The 12,966-nt window shown below is 44.4% G+C and overlaps 1 protein-coding gene across 1 annotated transcript in view; it reads left to right on the top strand.

Moving 5' to 3' along the window:
- The window catches only part of LOC144142423 (uncharacterized), a 50,662-nt gene extending 40,779 nt beyond the window's left edge, over positions 1 to 9,883 (top strand). Inside the window, exons 13-14 of the mRNA XM_077673926.1 lie at positions 893 to 1,048; positions 9,060 to 9,883. Coding sequence (XP_077530052.1) covers positions 893 to 1,048; positions 9,060 to 9,159 — 256 coding nt within the window. The 3' untranslated portion in view covers positions 9,160 to 9,883. The remainder of the gene's footprint in view (positions 1 to 892; positions 1,049 to 9,059) is intronic.
- Positions 9,884 to 12,966: the final 3,083 nt, after the last annotated feature.

Genomic DNA, 12,966 nt, shown 5'->3' on the forward strand with positions numbered 1-12,966 from the left:
GCTCTCAGTCTAACGTGGGTATCGTGAAATAAACAAAAAATGGCAGTGAAATTGGCTGCCAAGATGATTTCTTCATTACGCCAGTTTCATTTAGCTGCTGGAGCAGGTTACTTCACTGTGAAGTACACGTAGCATTAATTTCTGCTGCCAATCTGCGTGCCAGTCTTCTACCGAGGAAGTATGTTTACAGGAGACGGCTCTAAGTCGTGTCTACTATCCTGAACAAACAAATTGCGGCAGAATTAATTTAGAGTTACGATATTTTCCCGATTCTAAGCTACTCCCGTACTCTCGTGGAAAAAAGTTTGGAGAAAAAGTTTGCGCGCAAATCTAAGCGCACCCCCTTTTCTAAGCGACCATTCTAAAATGAATTTCAGACACGTGGAAGCAGGCCCCGAGTTGACGTTGTGGTCAAGTAATTTATGGAGTTTTTTGATGACACATTACTTCCACAGAACAGAAAATGAACAGAAAGCGGCGGCCGAAGTGGCACAACGGACGCGAATGGTAGTGAGGGGTACTGATTATCCTATGTAAATGGTGGTTCACTGTCGATACCTGTTTTTCTTTGGAATGTTTGCCAAAATAAAACATTATTCCTTGCACCTGTCTCGTCAAGATACGGCTGCGAAAAAAAGAGGCAAGGGAGGGGGGGGGGGGGTTTACGTTTTTCGAATGTAAGCACCCGCCTCAACTTGGGCATTGTGGTCATGGAAAAAGGGGGGTGCTTAGAATCGAGTACATATGGTAATTACCAGGAAGTCACGTGAATGTGCCTTTATTCCGTCAACGTATAGGAAGACACCATACATAGGTATAGCTGTCCACCAATAGAGCTTTGCAGTGTTGGAACGGCTGTGAATGTTTCCTCCCCTTCTCCCCTCTCGCCCAGGCTGTCCATCGAGGTGTCCCAGCCGGATAGGCTCGTCTGGTTCCACATGGACCTGCCCATAGACCTCGACGCCTACCCGCACAAGGAGATTCTGCCGTCGTCGCGGCCCTACTCGGGTCCAGTGCTTGATCCTGGCGACGAGTACATCACCATCCGGTGAGGGCTCTGCTTCTTGCGTTAGCAGGGAAGCATCTCCAAACTAAAGGAGGAGGAGGAGGTCACACTATCGTGTTGGGTGTGTGCTCCACAGGACACTAAAAAAGTAAATAAAAGGAGCCTGCAACTGAAACTTGATTTTCGAGTCAATGCCACGAGCTTCATACTAATTAATATATACTGGAGGAAAAACATTCGCTGCAATTGTGTTCTGTCATACATGCTGCCAGTAGTGGCTAGCAACGTTTCTCTCCTACTTGACTTTGCTAGCCCCGCGACTTTTTTGCTTTTGAAAACAAAATCGACAAAAAAAAAGGGTAACGTTTTTCTTCCTCGTGAAGCTTATAAATAATTTCCGAGAAGTAAATCTCTCGGAGCTCTATTTTTCTATCGATGACACAAGTTTAATCTTTTACAATAATGTTGTGCTTTTTGCGCAGCCACGGACAGCGTATGAGCTTGTCAGTGAGCTGTGCCAGGGAAAAGTGGGATGTTGCTACCCGGTACATGACGGAACACTCGCTGAACCACTGATCGCCTGGAAAGGGGTGCCAGATTTCCCTCTAGTATATTTAGCAGGGACTCTGTGGCCCATGCATCTAGCAGGGGTGAAACAGCTGCACCGTTTGCGCCATTGAGTGCCAAATTTGTTTACTTGCGCCGTCCTGTGCCTGTTGCACCAAACTTTGTTTCACAGCGCCGTCCTGCGCCACAGAGCCCAAATTGAGTGACAAGGTGCCACCACTGGGATGCCGCGTGCCCAAAACCTTTGCTGAAACATCGTGCTTTCGGTTTCATGAAGGCATTTGGGGTTTCGATTTCGTGAGAGCTATGAGCGGCTATGGAAGTTGGCTTTGGCTTAGCTGTAAGGCCGGAGGCGCTAGGCGCCTTCTTCCCGTTCCGTTTGGACTTATTTGTGCTGCATTTGCACATTTGTGTTTGCTGGTGCCAACCACTGCGCCACAATCAATGGAAAATAACCCAAAAGTGAGTGAGGTGTTTTTGTGTCCCGTCACGGACAGATAGAAGGCAGAATAATATTCGCGTGAAATTGTCATCATCATCACCATCATATTCAAAGTGAACTTAAATTTAGTCAACCATATTTGACGAGCTACGTGTATTGCACAAAAGGGGTCTTCGACGCTTTGTCCTGGCTTGTTAATACAATTTGCCTTTGTTTTGAGGTAATTGCGCATTTTCGAACTTTGGGCTTAGCATTTCTTATATGGTCCAGCGTTATTATGCCTTCTAGCACGCTCTCGTTACCTAGTCTATGGGTTATGTTCATAGACTTTCGCGACTCCATGACGAGCGAAGAGAAAGCTGTGTTCTGCTTTGAAAGCACCGAAACTGCTGTTTGATAGAAAAAATGCAAGTGAACGCCTTATTTTACCGAATGTTGCCGTGAGTTCGCTTAACACTTTCGTCTACCGGACATGAAGCGATGGCAGGCTGTCTGATCCGCTTCGACTCTGCGCATGAGCTTTACCCTTTGAATGGTGTTGTGATGTGGGTACTCACTGGGGCTGGAGATAGAAAACAACGCATATTCTAAATTTCAAAAGTTCAATATTTTCCTAAAAGAAGTTAAGGGCACAGGGTAGGCCCTATACTTCCCATGCATTTTTGGCCATATTGAGGTACATTTTTCTCGGCATCTAAGAAAGGTATCTACATAACTTATATATCATTTTCTTTCAAATTTCGTGCTCTTTTAACTGTACTAGAATTTTGAACATTCTTAAAAAATTCAGTTTTTTTAAATTTTTTTTTGTTAGTACCTAAATTTTGGCATTATTTTAGTATTAAAAGTTGTGTACCAAAAAAACTGTTGCATGCATATTTTTAATTCTAGTACAGCAGGTGAGACAAGTTATGTAGATGACAGGGAAAAAAAATCAGCTCGTTGTCTTGGAAGATATAGGAAATAATGGTACCTATGTAAGAAAAAACATTTTTTTTAGATAATTGAGTTTAAAGTAAAAAAAAGAGGTGAAAAACAATACTTTTTGCCATAAACAGCACTGGAGCCATTTATTTAAAAAGCACCAGCTCCATAATCACTGTCAAAGTCATTTTTTCGCTTTTCACCCGGTCGTCTGTCCTTCCTTGACTATTTTGTGCACCATCGTACAGATCTGTTCACAAAGTATTTTGCTTGTGGTCAACCTCTTTAAGCCACTTGATGGTGGTGTTGCACCTAGGTTTTGGTCTGAATGATTTCAAAATGCTGGCTCATGCATTGCTTCATCATTTAATGAAATAACAGCATCCAATGTTGCAATCATTAGAGTGTGAAGCCCAAAAAAGATGTTTTTTGTGCGCAGCTTCGAAGGGCAAATGTGGAAAAAACCTGCAACAAGGTCTTTGGATTGCCCTCAATAAAAAATCAGCTATACAATGGTTGCTAAGCAACTTCCTAATACAGCTGGTTCCAGAAAAGCATTTTGATCTGAAACTGGAAGTTTTTTGATGAAAAAAAAATGACAATAAACCCTGAGAACATTCTTAAGAGGATGTGGGCACTTGCTACTTGCTTACGGGAAAACTGCTTTTTAGTGAGAAATAAGACTTTTTAATTTAAGGCAAGTGTGAATATGGAAAATGCGCACAAGGAATTGAACTTCCCTAATTGCGAAGAAAAACAAAGTCATTTTTTCAAAATTTCGCCTTACCCTGTGCCCTTAAAGGAACCATGAAGAGAAAATGCAAGTTGGTTTTATTCGAAAGATTTCGTGTTTTATAGTGCCCCCAGCGCTTGTCCGGATACAAACGGTGCTTTATTCACTGAGAAATTGAACAATTTAGGTTAAAATTTTGATTTTCCCGCTCAATCGTGCGTTTTCGTGGTCCCAAGTGACATCACTGAAATCGACCGCTCTGCAGCCTAGAGTACCTTCATTCACGCATCCGCCGTACAGGGTAGACACACGTATACGCTGGCGCCGCCATTTTTGGTTGCTCGCTCGCCGCCGAAGCAAGTCATTGTGTCAAAACCGCGCTAAAATTATCGCGGCAACGCGGTTTACTGAAGAAGTTTGAATCATATTGTCTGTTTCGCGTTGCTAGGTCTCGTGGGAAACGAAAAGAATAACGCGCTGAGCCCGTTGGCCCAATTGCGGCGGCACGGGACCGTTCGAAGGTTGTCTCCACCCTGTACAGCGGTGTTGGTTTGTTCCCGCGTTTCTTTACGTTCCGTAACCTAGATGGCGCCACCATACCGTGGCAAGCGTTTGGTTTGTTTTTGCCCGCATTTAAATTTGGCTTGTTCGTTCCCTGAAAAATATTCGTTCCCTGAAACAGTGCTCACTCGACAAATGGGGTCACGTAAGACACCGTTGCTTGCGTCAATCGGCCAGTGTCGTCTGAGACAACCCCAAGCCCCGTGTTGCTGTGCAGCGAAACCAAGCATGCTGTGCGCAGTACGAACAGCAGAACGCATCAGTACTTCTATGTTTACATGTGCTTTCGTAACTTCCACTGTTTGTCCCATCATTCTTATTGCTTTGTAAAGAATGTGCCCTAAATTTAAGCGCAAATCGCTCGTTCGTCTAGTTTGTAAGTTCTACCTAATTTGCGTCTGCTTCTGCCAGCCTCCGCCAATCGCAGAGCTTAGCCCATGTGACGACATAGGTGCTGTTGCGGGAAATGAGCTGGTGGGTCGCATGACCATTCCCGTTTTTCCTAATTATGTAGCTTATTTGAGCGAAGTTTACGTTAAAAGTGGTGTCAGTATGATTCTAACGAGACAATCTTTTGAATGAACCAAACTTGTGTTTTCTCTTCATGGCTCCTTTAAGGGGGGACGCGGCTTTCAACTTCGGAAAAATGACCAAAACATCGTTTTTTTGAAATCCACATATTCGGCTTCTATGTTTCCTATTCTGTGTGTCTGCAAAGTTTTTACGCTGAAAAGCGTCGCAAAGTGGCATAAAAAAATACTTTTGTCAGGCGCGGTGACAAATTATCAGCGCAAAAGGGCGAAAAAACGGCAATTTTCGGAGCGCTCTATCTCCGCAACGGTGCCACCGGGCGCGGCCATTTTGATATGGTTAGATCGGCCGAGCGATCATCTTTCCGGTTCCGCTCGTCTCTTGTATCTTCGTTCATTCACAAACGCACAAACGGCAGAAAAGAAACGACGCACAAACGAAGCTAGAAATTGATGCTGAAGCGCGATTGGTCCTCCGGTCGGGGCGCAGAACAACGACCCTCCTGATTGGATGTCGCGGGCGCAACGCAAGATGGCGGCCACTTGAGCTGCGTAGCGAGCGGATTGAGTTCATTTTCGCCGCTTTGCTCGGCCGAGTTTCTGTTCAATCTGTGGTATTCAACACGCACGTTATCGCGATGGGAATGCCAGAGATAACGAGCCAGATTACGGGAAGTTGTGTGGCACGAAAGGCGGAGGTCATCGAACGCTTCGTGGTGCGCGTGACTCTACCGTCGCCAGACCTTGGAGGGTGACGCGGTGTGCGCGCTTGCGATAGCGGTTCGTGAAGTGAACTTTTAGTCGGATTTGCGATGTTTACACGCTTAGTTATTGCTGTGTTTTGACTGTGGGCTCGCTAGCCTTGAGAAAGAAATGGTCGACGCGTCAGACGCTGCGGCGCGCACGGCATAGCCGACGCGCAATGGAGCATCACATGACTGGGCAACCGGTTACGATTGAACGCCAGTAGTTGTAATTAATGCCTGCGACGTTAGATTTAATCTTAAAAACGACCTGACCAGCCATATCAGGTATAATCAAAGTTCGATATGTCGCGGTAAGCGTGTGCTGCGATGCGGGCGAGCCATATCGCCTTTCTTGCGCAATCTTTCCCGTGCACTTGTAATTTTCATGCAAACAGGTTTGAGTTAGTAATATAGGAATAAAAATATGCTCTCTGCGTTAAAAATGTACGTTACTGTGGCAGCATTTAACAGTGATTTTTTAAGGGAAATTATTGATACCATTGCTTAGGGCATACTGGCTGTGATGCGAGAAATATTGGATGCCTTGAATGTCAAAAGTAGTAAAAAAAAATATGCTCTTGCATTGAAGTTGGGAGTTATGCAGAATACTCTACCAAGCTTCAAAGTAGCTCATTTTCATCCTTGTGGTATGCAAACTTTTGGCAATGAACACCTGCACGTATGAGTACTAAGTTGCTGTGCCAGGCAAGATGATAAAACATAAAAAAAGCCAAAAATGTTCAAATTTAAGTAAAAAAAATGCTTAACTTGTTGCCATGGTGACAACACTGCAAAAGGAGGCTGTTCAGTGCGACACAGCCAACCAGCTAACCTACTTTGCATTGAAAGCCCATTGAAACCCATCTCCCCCTTTGTTTGGTTTGCAAAGGGGGTATGTACTCTTCACGGAGGAGCTTAAAATGATGTTTTCTGGAAAGAGAAAGGCTGTAAAAGGCACTCCAATTTCAAGGCAAGGGCTTCCAGAAGCCCCATGTTCAAAAGGACATGAAAGGCTGCAACCGTGACGACTTTTGATAAGTGAAACCTATGTTGCAACTTCGGAAGCCGTTTTCTCAAAACAGTTTTTTTTGCCACCTGTGTCGCTTGTACCAGGGATTTCTTTGTGACCGCTGGGTCTATTTTGATTCCATTTCTTGCATTACATTCCTTGATGAACAGTTCAGGTCGTGACACTCTTGGTTTTCCAGATTTGTTTTTTGGGATTTTTTTATTCAAATAATTGTTCACAGTCAACATGCCTATTGCACATTTACCTCTAAAAAAATGAAAACTAAAAAACATTATGTTGTAAAAAAAAATTCTAAAACTGTCACGACCTCGTCCATTCATTTGGGAATGCAAAGCACTTTGAACAAGTTTTCTATCATGTTTTATTAGCCGCTCAAGCTCGGTACAAGCGGAACAGAAAGAAAATTTAATACATAAAAAAGTTATCAAAATATTAGTTTGAAATTTTTATGGTGTTACACGGAAGCATTTCCAGTTGCTGTGCCAATTTTCATCAAAATCCACAAAGAAATAAAAAAGTTGATTTTGAAAGCCACGTCCCCCCTTAAGTAGCAACCGCAAGCCCAGGCAGTGCTGGAAGATCACCGGCACTAATGTGTTTTCGTAACTGAATAAACAATGTTTTAAAGACGATAGTCTTTCTTGGGCTACTTAAACGCAGATATTTTGGTCCGTCTGTCTGTCAGTGATTCGATTCAGCCACCCGGCCAAAGTGAAACAGAAGCTGTGCAATAGTCTTATATACTCACAGCCAAATCCTGTCAACATTGTTGAACAAGAACAAGACATTACGCAAACATAAGGCAGAAAATCAACGCAGTAAAATCTCGATGATACGATTCTGGGTGATTTGATTTTCAGGATGATATGAATTTCTCTCAACTCCTGGCAAAATTGCCTGTTTGCAATGGGCGAAATTTCGGTTGTTACGAATGGACCTACGTGGCCTGGCGGATGATATGAACGAGCTGGCGAGGCGCCCGACTGCCGAGCAAGCAAGCGACGACGACGTACGGGCTCTCTCTCCCCTCTTTGTCACTCTTTCTCGAGGAACGGCCGGGCTGTTGTTTTCGGCTCGCGAAAACGTGTCGCACATACCACAGATGTGCTAACCCCACCGCGGAACCACGTGCACATTGCACGCGACGCAGCCAGTGGCGGAAACGTGGCGGCGGCTTCGACCGCTCGAGCGACCACTTCTGACTACTCGTTAAACTGCCGCACAAGGCACGCACGAAGTTGCTTGTGCGGTAAAGGAGCTGGTAATGCAGGCGAAAGTGGCACTATAAAACATTAGCCGCGTTGCTAGTGAAAGCGCCGATGAAATATCTGCCGGAGTGGTAAGCCTGACATCTCCGACGGAGCCAGCTGGCTGTTTCGAGTGCTTCAAAGCTCCTTCCACTGCCATGCGCACTGCAATGCGTCATTTTCTGACCGAGGCAGAAGCTACCACGGGCGCAAAATCGTCCACATGGGTGTGAAAAAATCGCACGCGCAACGCCGACATGCACAAATTGTGCGAAAAAAAACGGGCTACGCGGTTCACGCCTTTACTGTTGCGGCGTGTAGTGAGTGAGGAGACTAATGTGAAGTTTTGCGTGCTCCAGAAAGGATTTTCCTGCGACATGGAGGTTAAAAAAAAGCACAAATTTCTTCACGCGAAAGTAAGAAAAGAAATAAACACTTTTTTTAGTGCTCAGTTTTTTGGTCTGTGTTGGTTCGTACAAATTTCGGATGATACGAATATTTTTTCGCGGTCCCGCGAGATTCGTATCATCGAGATTTCACTGTACATGAGTGGTATTTGCAGTGTTCCTTTATTGAAAAATTCACGGATGCTTGGCTTTTGCAATGGCAAATGAACTGCTACGTCAAACTGCAGAAAACCATCACCTGCTGTTGCCAGCGCTACTATAGCTCGTGGTGGCAGTTCAGAAATCAAACAGCAACAGCAATGAAAGGGTCCACTAGATGGTTCTGCGTTCCACTTAGAAAGCTGGTGGAGTGGGGTGGCGTGGTTCTATAAACATCGTAGACGGATGCCTCGATTCACGCGCGTCTCTGCCGTACGGCAGCACTGGCATCGAGGCACCCGACTTGGAGCAGTGGAATGTGGTAAATTTAAATGGACTTGAGCAAACCTCTGGCGTGTTCATCTTGGGAGGAACGAACGGCATGAGAGGTGGGGGGGAAACAGAAGGGAGGCAGTTACTTGGCAGGGCTGCCAGTCGACTATCGTCTTTCGCCGGCATTTGCAACGAAAAGAGCAGATACTGGGCCTTCTTTTTTTTTTTTTCCCCTGCTGTTTCCATAACCTTCGTGTAAAAAAAAGTTTTGTCACTTGATATGCTTTTGCATACATCACAAGTAGCCTTTTCCAAACTGGTGCTTTGGTTGCCCTCTGTATGTCCTGTTTGCACTAAACCATTATTGGAGGGAGGAGAGTAGTAGATTCTTTTAGTAAGCGAGGTGATAATCATTTGCCTTTACAGTTGTTAAAGAGTCAATTGTTCCCTTGCAGGACGGAAAAGCTGCGTCGGATAACAGCCCGCGTTGCTCCGGGTCCACAATACCTCGCACGCATGGTTGACGAACTCGACGCATTCATCAACAAGCGGTGACTTTGCGAACAAGGAGTCAAGAGTGCACAAGGAGGCGAGAACTGGAAGTGCTTGTGCGTGTGCAAATGAACACCGTACCCTGTGCACCTGCATACACTACTTCTCACCGAACAGTGTGTGTGCCTTTTGTACATCGGAACATTTGTGCCGACAGGGCTGTCATTTTGGATGAGAGCTTGCTTTGTATTTTTTTAGCATGTACAAGCCTTGCCTGGGCCCAGTGACATCTCTATGAAGTGCATTTTTATTTTTGTACGTATTTTATCTTGCGGACGATTATGCGCCTTTAGTTTAGATGTAATCGGCTTCCTAGACGTCTGACGTTCGTCTCTGGTTTTAAACGTCGTGTAAGCCAAGAAACAAAATTACAAACGGACAGCAACTGGAGGCGCTTCGGTCAGAGTAACGGCTCGCAATTCTACGGTACAATGTGCATTCTTTTTATAACAGGCATTGCCGCAAACTTTCACTAGAACACAAACGCCGCTATTTCGCCGCGATTTAAATTCTTGTAAAAAGCCTATTTAAGTAAAGAAAGGTGTCCAAATGCGGCATCGCATGTGGACCGTGTCTCTTATTTTACTGCCTGTTTTGGTTCTGCCATGCCGCTGTACATACAAACTAAATCGCGTGACATTTTACACCTGTATATTGGTCATATTAACTAGTATATTCACCTGTGTATAGCATATGTGTGTTGTTTTAATAAACTTCAGCGCTGCTCTTTGGCTGGGCATTGCTTGCAGCAAAATGAAACCGCTCGCAGAATTTTTGACAGAAGATTGTGTAAAGCGAATTGCAAGATGCATACATTCAGAAGCAGTTCAGGTAAACATAATCAGGCAACACATCTACAACTACGCATTCGGACAGTTCAAACATAAAAACACTTAATGATGCGTAAATAAGAAGCTCAAAGGAAGTTTCCATGCTAGTAACAGTCTGAATGCGTAGTTGTAGATGTGTTACCTGATTGTGTTTGTGCATTGCGTATCAAATTGATGACAGTGCATGCTCTGAAACTGGTTAGTAGAGGGGTCAGATGTTAATGCTGAACAAACTGAAGTTATTTTACTTTTAGTACAGCAATGCTGCTCTTAGCGCTTTTATTTGCTTACAACTGTATTAATGTGGTCACATGTATCGTGCATGAATTGGTTCCTTTCATTTCTTTTTAATGAGGCACCATTTGTGCAAGCCAGACATCGCTCCAAGGAGTGTTCATCATTGTAATTAAAGCTCGTCAATTATCTCCTCGAACAGTGGTGTCACCTTTAGCTTGGTGTGTGTGTGTGTGTACACGAGGCTTTCAGTGCGTAGTGTTCCCTACTTTTCCCTAGTATTCTCGCGTAACTCGTTCAACTGCAGATTGTTGTGGAACGAATCAAAGCGAATATTTAGCGATTTTTCAATAAGATAACTGAAATTTACCATTTTTCAAGCATGCTCGAGGAACTATAGCCTGTTAAAAGATAAAAGGCTCGCTTAAATGTGTTAAGAAAATTCTTCTGCGACTTAAACAAACATACAAACACCACACTGCAGCTCTTGTGTTCACTCATAATACTTTATTTGATATGGGAGGCGACTTTCAAGCTACGTGCTTACGACCAGTGTCTTGGTGTTGCATTCTGACGAGCTGCGATTGACACATTTCTCTTCGAAGGAAATATAAACGGCAGTTTCTCGATACTGTCATGCGAGTTCCTGGATGGAGAATGTGTATAGGACAGCGCAAGGTGTAAAATATTGGCCACATTCGTAAACCCTCCCCTGTGTGCCTCCATAAGCATGATGGTAATGTGCCCCCCCTCCCTCCTTGCACTAGTTTTGTTATTTTTTAAACTCTCTGATTGTGCTGCAGATCAATGTAAGAATATTAAATGCAATATCACACGCAATGCTATTAAATGTTTTCCACGGAGTACTGGTTTTAAAGGAAGGGCACGTCCAGACTAACATGAGGAGGTATAAAAAGAGCCGAGACCAAAATTAACCAAAGTGGCTGACAGAAAGCCAAAGTGGGTGATGACATTATGTGCAGGGTCTCTGGGCAGCTTCCAGAGTGCCGCAGTGTCAACGCAGTCTTCTCAAAAAAATGCACTTTATCTCGGTGTCTATGAGCGCAGAGCTATAAAAGTTTATTTTCCTAACGTCTCGTGAGGAAAGAAAACTGGGGGGGGATGTCGGTACGCAGTCGTGCTTCCTTATGTAGAGAATGTTGATTAGGGCAGCCTGAGTGTGACTGCGGTTACAGGATGCAAAAAGAGAAGCATTCAAAAAAATGCGCACCGATCCACCCTGTAAAGGTGGTTGGAAAGGGCAGCTGTTAACGACACCCACAACGATTACCCATGCGACATCATTTGAATTCACACACGGGGCTCTACAAAGAGCGAACCGCACTCAGCCACACCCTTTGTTACTTCAAAAAGACATTCTTCGCTAAGGTTAGATCAATGCGTGATCCACGAACGGTGGCTGGTTGGGTTGTATTGGTGAAGCACCCGAGTGGAAACTGTTCTTTCATAAAAAAAGGAAGCTGAAACCCAGTGTTGGACGATCTAACTTCTCCCGCCGCCAACAAGTGCGATGCCACGCGTGTGCGTGAGCTTCCTTTAATTTTTTCCCAACTCCTAGCGCATGTGCGAGGCATGCAAACGGCTGTTACACGTGCCGGCGCGAGAGGTCGCGTGACGCTATCACGTGCCATTCAGCGAGAACGCGAGGGGTAAACGTGCAGATGTGTCGGTGAGTGCACTGTCTGTCTCCCCCATCTCCACCTGGGCTCGTAGCTCAATCGGTAAGGCAACAGGCTCTCGCTCCGTTTCTCTATTAGTTCCAGGTTCAATTCCTGGCAGTGCCAGTGACTTCTTTTATGTGTTTGCGGGAGTTTTCTGTTGATACCAACGGTCTCAAAAGAACCCTTGGGGGGTACAGGTAAAAAGCTTTGCTTTAAAAGAACAACTTCTCTGTGCAACCAGCTGTGCACTGCCGGACCCCAGGCCCCGCACTCCTGAATTTGATCTTTGTTTTACTCTGTTACATTTATCTTTTCCTTATAGGATATAATTTTTGATATCTCTATGAGCAAAGTACGAGGGTGTAGTTGACTTGTGCCAATCTCAAGATCAAAGGAGCTCCCCAAAAGCCCCCCCACCTCTAGTGGATTAGCCGCACGTCACAGCAGCACTGCAGGAAAGATTCCACCACCGCTAGCGGAGAATGCCAATGCATGCTTTCGAACTTCTAAATACTTGGAAGATTTATTACAAATTTTTAACATCCAATATTCATTTCGAAGCTGAATTTAATTTTTTGTTATTCACTTCAATACTCGGAAGTTTCTACAATTCCCCCACCCTTGCTGGTAGTCTGTGTAAACATTTGCTTTCTTCTATTCTGCTGTTTGTCTGGTTTTTTATTATTATTTTTTTTTTCAATTAAAAAAAACGCACTCCTCCGTTTCTATGTTTTGTGACATCACTGACTGCGGATAGGAGGAATGTATGGGCTCTTTTTATCGGAGACCTGATCCTCGTCTTAGCAGGTTACTCCGCTAATACAGGCAAACTTTTAGCGTTCAGACTCCATAAACTTGCTGCAACAGAATGTCCATGATCCAACATTTCTAATTTAGAGAGGGGCAAATGTGTGTACAAGTTTCTACTAGTACTACCTAGACTCCAATCTGTGCAAATTGCTTCAGGAACAGACAAGGAAAGGCTTATTAAAAATTCTGCACAACAAATCTGGCACTATTTTTTATGATGCTGGCATAAGTATGGAACTTTTGGTGCGCATGTT

This window comes from Haemaphysalis longicornis, unplaced genomic scaffold (assembly GCF_048455015.1).
Source record: "Haemaphysalis longicornis isolate Haplotype H1 unplaced genomic scaffold, Haemaphysalis longicornis Haplotype H1 scaffold_6, whole genome shotgun sequence".
In the NCBI taxonomy this organism is placed as follows: domain Eukaryota; kingdom Metazoa; phylum Arthropoda; class Arachnida; order Ixodida; family Ixodidae; genus Haemaphysalis; species Haemaphysalis longicornis.